The following is a 9,964-nucleotide window of genomic DNA, read 5'->3' as shown; positions in this document are numbered from 1 at the left end:
TCTAACTGCTCATGCAAGTTTTTAACCTGCATACAAGACCTCCACCTAACTCAGGAGGTATATGATCCCACAAGGGGAAATGCCTTGCTGGACTTGGTGTTAGCTGCAAGGGATGACCTAGTGGGGAATCTGCAGATACAAGGTAACCTAGGGGATAGTGGCTATTGATTGATTGAATTCATTATCTAGCGAAGGGTGGGTAAACTAACCAGCAGGACTGAAATGCTAGACTTCAGAAAGGCTAACTTCAGTGTGCTCAGGAGATTAGTTAGTGAGGCATTAAAGCGCAAGAGCATCGGTGAATTGGGGGTCCAGGAAGGGTAGTCGTTCCTCAAGGGAGCGATCCTACAGGCACAGGAGACAATCCCATTGCACGTAAAAGGGGGCAGAAGGGCCAAGAAGCCCTCTTGGCTGAACAGGAAAGTCCAGGAAAGCCTAAGGGTAAAGAAAGAGGTGTATAGGCTGTGGAAATAACGGGTAGCTACCAAGGAGGAGTAGACCTCCCTGGCTCGCACTTGCAGGGAATCAGGAAGGCCAAAGGAGGATTTGAATTTAGGCTGGTGACAAAAATTATGGACAACAAAAGGTCCTTCTTCAGGTATACAGGGAATAAAAAGAAGGCACAGGGTAGCATAGGACCCCTACAGGGCAAGCTACATGATTGCCAAACATTTCCTTTTTTCCCAGTCCCCAATATCTTCTTATTCACCACTTGTAACTCATCCTCTTACCCCTTACTCAACCTCTGAAGGCAGGAGACTATTTTTAGGATCGGTCTCTGCGTGCATCAGGACCTCTAGCTCTCCACTCCAGATTTCCCACATTTGAGAAGCACAAACAGTGGCTGCAGGGAGTGGTGATGAGGTATGGCTAGGTTTTGGTACAATTTGTATTCATATTGTTTTACCCCTTGGACCAAAGAGACTCACCAGGGTGGGGCCAAGGTGTTGCACTCTCAATGAGCATTTAGCCCCCTTATCTGTATCCTGCCTGCCACAACTTGCTGTTAGTTAAAAGGATATAAGGAGGTGGTACTGGACTGTAGTGGGGTGCAATGAGTTGGGTGCGGATCTCAGTGTCCAGGTGTCTTCTGTGGGGCTTCATCTTCCCTAGATCCCACTCCTTTCTAATCAGGTGTTCCTGTGATGGCATCGGGGTAGGTGCCTGGTCCTCTAGGCTCCTGCCTTCATGTGAAGGGAGAAAAGTCTGACATGGAGAGAAAAACAGGGTGGTCTCGAACCAGTGTGAGCTGGCCGAATCCTATTATTCTGGCAAGGGCCTACCACCAAGACAGCTGTACCGCATAGGAATTAATAAAGCAATATAATTTAAATGGTTATGTCCGTTGTTTAATCATGGGCCTAGCTTCGGCCTTGCAATGTGTGTCTGTCTTTTTCTCAGAGGAGGGCTACTTGTTATGGTCAGAGGCCTGCAGGCAAGGCCCTTTGAGGAGAGACTGTGGGGCCTAGATCTCTTCAGCCTTTGCATTTTCCAGCAGCCTCTGCCCATGCCACTCCAGCCAGTCTCTGTGGAGACCCCAGGGGTGGTGGGGCCACGACAGCATGGGACTGTGACGGCTCTGCACTCCAAAGGTCTCTATGGAGTGCTGCTGGCAGGGCATGTGTGGCTGGGCAGGGAGCTGCTCTGGGGCTGTGGCAGGGACCTTGTGGTGGTGACAGTGCGGACTGAAGCCAGGGCAGAGCTGTGATCCACTGCTGCACGCCCCTGTCCGCAGAACCCACAGTTGTTTTAGGGCTGTGCTGGCAGCGCATTACGGCTCTGCCCCAGCTCTGGCCTGTGCTGTCACTGTTGCAAGTTCCCGGCCCCGGTCCTGACGTAGCTTCCTGCCCAGTTGTGCACCCTGCCAGCGCCACTCCAGACCAGTCTCCATGAGACCCACTGCTCCTGGGATCTCCATGGAGACCAGATGAAGCCATGCAGGCAGGGACTGCTGGGAAATGGAGTCCGCTGCAGACCTGATCTAGCCCATGGCAAGATTCATATACAACGGGGTGGACTTTGCTTACCCCTTCCTTAAGAGGATAGGCCACTCTGTTACAGTCCTATAGAACTTCCTCATAAATAACCGCAGAAATGTGAGCTGGATACAAGGTGGATAGGTAATTAACACAGTAACTGCAAGCAAAGGGTAACTATAAATGGATTTACATCAGAGTGGAAGGAGGTTTTGCACAGAGTTCAGTAGGGATCTGTCCTGGGTCTGGTACTATTTAATATGCTTATTTAACAATTTAGATGACAGACTTCCTGGTCACATCTGCAGGTGACACAAAGCTGGGAAGGATTGCAAAGTTTTTGGAAGATAGGACTAGAATTAAAAAGGATCTTAATAGAGCTAGGCTAGAGACAACAGAATAAAATTCAGTGGAGACAAATGTAGGGTGATGCACCTAGGAAATAATAATGAAAAGCACAAATACAGAATGGGAGGGTAAGTAGCTGCTTTATCCTCCTGTCTGTTGCAGGCCATTTAGCTCTACCATTAGTCCCACCAAGCAAGCTTCAGTCTCTACCCAGCACAAACAGGACAAATCAAAGTCCTCTGTCCTTTCCAGACATTAGAAGAGCCAGTTCCTGCTCTGTGTTTTCCCCTGCACAGCAGCCTGGCTTCTCCTCCTTGCAAGCTCTTCCCTCACAGTTTGCTTGCTTTTGCTCTCTCCTCTGTGCTGGTGAGGGGCAGGTGCTGGGGCATGCATACACTAGGGGAGGGGGCTGGCAATAGGGTGCAGAGGAGCAAGGGTCAGGCCACTTGATTCCCTTGCCACCTGCCCCCCTTACTGCCCGCCTCTCTGCTGCTGCTTGTCATGCTGCAACAGTGGGGAGAACAAATATAAGATGACCCTACATTAATTAGATTCTATACATGAAAATTATAAAAAATTTATAAATTTTCCATGTTGTGGAGTCATTTTAAATGAAAGTTGTGTTGGATTAGGTAAATACGTTAGTAATTTAGTACTAGTTAGGTCTCATCTACAGTACTGTGGTACTCCTGGGCTCCATGTATTAAGGATTTGGTGATGTTAGAGAGGTTCTAGAGGTGGGTGACAAAAGTGATAAGACAAACTGTACAAGCACATTTTAAGAGAACTAGGTGTGTTTTGCTTGGCAAAAAGGAAATTAAGAGAGGACATGATAGCAGTCTTAAAATAGTTGAAAATAAGAGGGAGAACAACTCTTGCCACAAAGGGCAGGATAGAATGGCTTTAAAATGATAGCAAGTAGATTACTTCTCAGGAAAAAAACTTTCTTACTTTCAGAACTATTAAGACAGTCAAAGAGCGTGCCCTGGGAAGCTGAGTAATCTCCTTCATTGGAAGTTTTCAGGTGGAAGCTGCATAAGCATTGGACAGGCATGATTTAGGAGTAGCCTTCTTGCTTTGGTGCAAGAGTCAGATCAAATGGCTCTCGAGTTTGAAACTTGTGAAGTTGTGGCTTTAAATTACTTTAACTTTGTTTTCTTCCTTAAATTGCTTTTGAAATACTCTTTTAAATAACAGTGACCGAAGGGTATTTTTTGCTTTTTTCCAGTAGCCTGATATGTTTCTTTGCTACCCCCTACTTTCTCCATATTCTTTTCACCTCCCAGACTCAGCAGCAGTCTTGCTGAGAAGTAGTGATTGCAGATTCTGCTTGCCTTTTGATTAGCAGTAGGAGATGATACTGTGCTGAATGTGTCTTAAGAATGGCTGTGTCCTTTGGAGCCCTAATGTCACTCTGAGGGCAGTGGCTCCTTGCAGTTCTCGAGCTTTCTGTTCTGAGTTTGTGGTGATGTGTAACTTTTGAAGCCATGGGAGGTGGATGGCACTAATAATTACGTGGGTTGCATAATAATTTGGGAGTCAGTTTTGTCGTTAATCACTAACTTGCAGAGGTGATTTACTCTGATATTAGTTGCCCATTTTTAAAATCATTTTGGTTTCTAAATTCTGCAGTTGAAGCGGCTGGAGGAAAGGCTTTACCATGTGTTGTTAATGTGAGGGAAGAACAGCAAATCGCTGATGCAGTGGAGAAAGCTGTACAGAAATTTGGAGGTATGCTAATTTGTGTGTGCTGAGGGGGCAGGGATGTTCTTTGTTAATAAATGAGCTACAAAACTTTTCAGTTAAAATTAGCTTATTGAAATAATGAAACTTTAATAGTACATTTTCATTATGTTCTTTCCCCATTTTGTTTTAAATGGTAGAGTTTAAAATATTAATGTGAAATGGATTATTTTAATTCAGGAATAGATATTTTGGTGAATAATGCAAGTGCCATCTCCCTGACCGGTACCTTGGAAACAACTGCAAAGAAACTGGATCTTATGATGAGTGCTAACACAAGAGGAACTTATCTTACGTGAGTGCTGTAGAAGTACAAGTTCAAAATTTTAAAACTTTTAAGATGAAATTACAAAACTGTCAATGTTCATTCAGTAACTGTGTATCTTTATACACATATTTTAAACTTAAGTTTAAGATGCTGTATATATGGATATAGTTAAATGAGAGGTTCTGAATGAATGACTTAGATTTCAGTTCTTTCAAGAATTAAATTGGGATTGAAAACTTGGTATGTCACTAGAATAGCTTTCCTGTAGGTTTATAGTAAGATGTTAGGATCTGCTTTTGAGAGGTGTTGACCTGTGATACTGATTCCAAATGCTGTTATTTTCCATATGGTTACCAGCAAATTAGGTCAATGCAGTTCTGGTAAACAAAATTCAAATTCAAATCCTATTTTACTCAAATTTCTGCGCTCTCATGTTATAAATAAACTCACCATCTGTTCCCAATTCCCTTTATCTTTTTGAATGCAAAGCAGTATTTGTAAGTTTCCTTCTCGCAAGTGTGTCTTTTAAGCTCTAAAAAAAAATACTCAAATGTTTTACAGTGAGTAAATTGGAAGCATTAAGCAGAATATTCATTTTTTATGAAAGAAATTGTTGTATAGCATTCTGTCAGAAGGCTATCCGTTTTATTACATCATTAAATGCCACTGCGAGTTGAATCCACAACTTCTGTGGCTCTTACTAATATTTTCCTCATCTTTTCAAATAAATACACTAAAAAAGAAATCTTTTCTAGAGAGAAGCAGCCATCCCTCCCTGTGAAATTGTTTGATTTTAAAACTGAAAGCTAGGTTGAACAAAACTTTGTTAGAGAACCTTCTGAGTTTTATTTCAGTTACTGCGGGCACATTTACACAAGGCGCTACGTCACTGCTGCTGTGTCATCATAGCATTGGCGGGCATGAACCATGACATCGCTGCTACTGCACAGTAGCTTGTTGCTACTGTACCGTAGGGCCAGAAGTGACCCATGCAGCACCAGGATTGTGCTGTACCAGCGGTTGCTGTGCAGTCATTTTAGTATTTGCTAAAGAAGTACTAAATGTGCAGTAACAACTACACAATCAGGCACACATGTAGACATGCCCCGCTTGTACTAATGCAGGCACTCTTTGATCTAATGGTTTCTAATCCTAAAGCTACATCTGTCATGCTGCTTGGTAAAGAGCATGCTTTCTGAGTAGTAAACTCAACATAGTGGGAGAAAAAATCCATGTATTTAAAATAATTCTTGCCTTTGAAAAAGGGTATTATTAGTTGGTTTTGCATAAGAATGGGTTAAAACACTTTTTTTGCTGAACTAAACAAACATGCCTAATATATGTTTGTATTAAAGGGACTATTTAAGGAGTTTGCTTCCCTCCCCACTCCTAGCCTGTACTTATCTATTCCAGAAAGTCTTCATGTAACAATGTCTGAAAATAGTAGCTCAGTTGATTAGGGAAAAACACCCTATGGAACATAACATTTAGGAAAACATTTAGAGCAAATGTTGAAGTGCACCCCATGAGTGTCTGTTGCTAAATCTCTGAATAAGTAGTGTTATCTTCTCACTGGCAATAGTACTATTTTTCTCAATAATAACAACCACATTTCCTTGATGGTGACATTAATTTTGATTAATATCTGTAAGAAGTGCTGATATTGCTGCTGCTGTTTTACAAGAGTAGCAGTCTCTCCTTTAGTGCATTAAAAAAGGAAAACAGCTTTTGTTTTGTGTTGTCACAAATTGAAAAATATGAAAGACAAATGATTCCCAAAGGAAGCTGTGCATGGAGGAATGGCCTTTATCATTACTACTGTATCTATTAAATCAGAAGACTTGTAATCTAACCAAATGACATGCTTTACCCTTTCTTCCCTTGCTGTCTAGATAGATGGGTTCCATTAACAAGTATATGAAAAAACAAGTGTTTAAAGAGATTTTTACATTTTTTTTGAAAAGCTACATTTATTAAAATATGTAATATTTGGGCACAGTGGGTTATGAAAGAGTTTTCCTCAACTTTATGCAGTATGCCTATCAGAATGTTTCTTGATTCAAGTGCATTCAGAACATTGAAACATATATTAGGGTTTTACAGTGTTTAAAAACAAAACACTAAAAGGATCCTTACATGTCAACCAGTGCCTTTCCCCCTCAACCAACCCATATATAGATTGAATATGCATGTCCTGTGATCTACTTATTAGATTGTTTCCTTTATAAAACTTAAAAAGGAATGTGTGTCAGGTTGATACGGGGAAAGAAGCTGTGTTTGTTTGCATGAAAACATGACGCCATAAACTGCCAGTGTTGGTGACTTAGAGCACTGTGCCGAGCATTGTAAAAACAAAGCCAGAAATGTCAGAGTTAAAGCATTTAGGAGACTGAGCACTTCTGAGATTCTGCTTCCAGTTCTTGGCAGGGTGGGTTTGATTTAAATCAAATCAATTTAAATCATTATTTAAATTGTGATTTAAATCACTGGTCAGGAAGCCTAGAATTAATCATTGTTTTCTACAAAAAGTGCTTTTTTGTTGTTTGATATAATCTTAATGCATATTATTCACAACTTGGAAAATGTAGGTTTCATTTTTTGAAGGTACACATGATACATTTTAAAGCAGTGATTTATTTTGGTATTTTTTTCAGACTAATTTTGCAGCTACATCAGAGAACTGAATTATGATTTGGTTATTTTATTTACCAAAGCTAATTGAAGCAGATACTTGTGAAGTCATTGGGAGGAGAGCTATCTCCAATTCACTAGATTAATGATGGATATTTGGGGGATATATTTCAGGGCTGTGCAAAACAGTACCGTTTCGTTTTGACTTCTGTTTTGCCATTTCAACGGAACAGCATTTTGTTTAGAGTTTTGTTTCGTTTCGAAAGCACTGTTCCGTTTCATTGAAACTGTTTTGACCTTTTCCCCATAAGCTATAATGGGGAAGCACAACATTGCCTATAACTTGGTCATTTTTTGGCACATTTAGATGAAAACAGCAGGGATGGTAGCACTTTCTGAGAGCATGAATCCTGCCACGTTTCAAGGACATAGGTGTAGGGGTTTCTGGGAAACTGCACCTCAAAGTCTTGAAAGCAAAAATCGTGTCACTTGTAAGTGTGAAGGCATGGGAACTGAAAACAGCAGGCTTGGTAGCCCCTGCTGAGGCCTTGAAGCCTGCCATCTTTCAAGGAGACAGGTGCAGCACTTTCTGGGAAAATGCACCTCAGGCTGCTGACAAGCAAAACTCATGATATGTATGACTTTGTGTGTGTATTAAGGCATGCCCTCACTGGCACTGGGGCCTCTACATGACATGGTAGTGTTCCCCAATGACATCTCCTCCTCCCCTACAGCCTCAGTCCAGTCCACCAGTTTAAATAATAACAGGTAAAATAATAAGTTAGTGAGGAGTAGCACAGCACCAGCAGCATCTCAGACAGCCAATCGGTGACAGAGCTCTTCTTTCCTCTCCTGCTGGAGCTTCTTCTGCATGTGTCCTTTCCCCCTTCCCCTTCCTCTCCTTACTTTCTGTTTCCCTGCAGGCAAACCCAGTTTCAGCTTCAAACCTTGAAATGTTTTGAAACTTTCAAAACATTTCAACTGCCCTCATTTTGTTTCAAGGCTGTTTCGAAGCTTCACTTTGTTTCGATTTCACTGTTTTGAACTTGAAATGAGTTGAAAAGAGTTGAAACAAAACAGCTAGCAAAATTTCATGCAGCCCTAATATTTTTGCCACGCTGTATTAGGAAGACAACAACCATCACCAAAAACAACGACATATAAATTGTTTTACTTAACTAAAACAACAAACGTATATATTTTTGAATCTTTAACTGGTTTATAACTGTGAAATGCGTTTAAAAAAAATTAGGTTATTTCAGCCAGCTCAACATGAGAAACCTAAATTATGCAAAAAACTCAGTTTTCACCTTCCTCTTCCTGTTTATTCATAGACTGGGAAAAAAATACCAGCTGTCTTGCTTTTTCAGGTCTCAGGAGATCTCTCAGTTTAGAATGAATTTGGCCCAAAGGCCAAAGAAAAAATTCCTTCTATACCTGCAGAAGAAAGTACTGCTGTTAAAAGCTGGATTATCACTTTAATAGACTCTGAGGAATCCAGGTGCTTAAGTGACTTCCACCAGTTCACTGGTGTGACTTCTTTTAAAACTTCATCAGCAAACATATACTTCTTGAACGGTTAACCCTTAGCCCTGACATTTATTATGGTTGGTATTATGGAAGAATGACTGCTGGATGCCCATGTCATAGCCAACTCCTCTTCTTCAGCAGTTAAGGATTGACACTGGCCCTGAGTATTGAGAATATTGGCAAGAAAATGAGCTGGAGGTGGTGCTTGATCCATTCATTTTTTAATGCCTGTAGACTCAGAGATTCAGAGATTGCGAGGCTGGAAGGGACCTCAGAAGATCATAAAGTCCAGCCCCATGCACCAAACAGGAAAGACAACTGTCCAGTCTCCTCTTGAAGGTTTCCAGGGTAGGCAATTGCACCACCTCTGGATGGAGCTTATTCCACAGTCTGGACACTAACTGTGAAGAAGTTTTTCCTAATGTTGAGCCTAAAACGGTCTTCCAGGAGTTTATGGCCATTATGCCTGGTTTTCCCTAAGTGTGCCCTGGTGAACAGTTGTTCACCAAGCCCTTTGATGTACTCCCTTGATGTAGTGGTAAGCCGCTATTAAGTCCCCTTTCAGCCTTCTCTTTTTCAGACTGAAGAGTCCCAGGTCCTTCAGCCTTTCCTTGTATGGCTTGCCTTGCAAGTCTCTGATCATACGGGTGGCCCTTCTCTGGACTCTCTCGATCTTTACCGCATCCTTGTTGAAGTGCGGTGCCCAGTACTGGAGCCAGTACTCTCATCAGTGCCAAATACAGTGGAAGAATCACTTCCCTAGCTTTGCTGGAGATGCATCAATTGATGTAATTTAACTCTGTCATTGTGTATTTGTCTTTTCAAGGTCTCACTCAGTTGCTTCCAAATTTCAACAGCATCAGCAATCAAACAGCGATTTCCCTGTGCTTTGTTGAAGGCTATGGAAATAGGTTTCAGGATAGTCAGAATATGTTCTACATTTTAGTTTAGCCCAGCGTTGAGAACTCCGGCTATGAAAGTTCCATCTAGTATGTCACGATTTTATTCACAAAATTATCATCAGGTTAGGCTGGTTCCCAATATAGCACTCAAAATGGTCTACTGAGTTCCATTGCATGTCCTATGGGAGAGTTAGTTTGGTTCCTTCTGCTTTCTTTAGAGCAGCTGCTGCAAAGTAGTTGTTACAGAAGTATTTTGCAATTTCAGCAACATTAGCTTTTATTTCTGGAGCACTGAAGTCTTTGGCTAAGAGATGCATCAAATGAGTGCTGCAGCCATATGTTATCATCTTGGGACTTTCTTCTAGATTTTTCTTCATCTTTGATACATTTGTAGCATTGTCTGACAAAGTTGCCTACTACATATTTGAATTCTTTTTCATAGATTTCATAGACATTAGGGCTGGAAGGGACCTCGGGAGATCAAGTCCAGCCCCCTGCCCAAAGGGCAGGAAGTCAGCTGGGGTCATAGGATCCCAGCAAGATAAGCATCCAATTTACTCTTGAAG

At 41.6% G+C, this 9,964-nt stretch overlaps 1 protein-coding gene across 3 annotated transcripts in view; it reads left to right on the top strand.

Moving 5' to 3' along the window:
* The window catches only part of HSDL2 (hydroxysteroid dehydrogenase like 2), a 41,803-nt gene that overhangs the window by 12,792 nt on the left and 19,047 nt on the right, over window positions 1-9,964 (top strand). For all 3 annotated transcript variants that reach the window (XM_019555049.1, XM_019555050.1, XM_019555051.1), the window contains 2 exons: window positions 3,957-4,055; window positions 4,248-4,362. In XM_019555049.1, the coding sequence (XP_019410594.1) occupies window positions 3,957-4,055; window positions 4,248-4,362 (214 nt within the window). The remainder of the gene's footprint in view (window positions 1-3,956; window positions 4,056-4,247; window positions 4,363-9,964) is intronic.

The sequence above is a fragment of the Crocodylus porosus genome, unplaced genomic scaffold, assembly GCF_001723895.1.
Source record: "Crocodylus porosus isolate Cpor-Errol unplaced genomic scaffold, CroPor_comp1, whole genome shotgun sequence".
NCBI lineage: Eukaryota > Metazoa > Chordata > Crocodylia > Crocodylidae > Crocodylus > Crocodylus porosus.
Note: the sequence above shows the minus strand (reverse complement) of the source record. Positions and strands in the feature narration are given on the sequence as shown.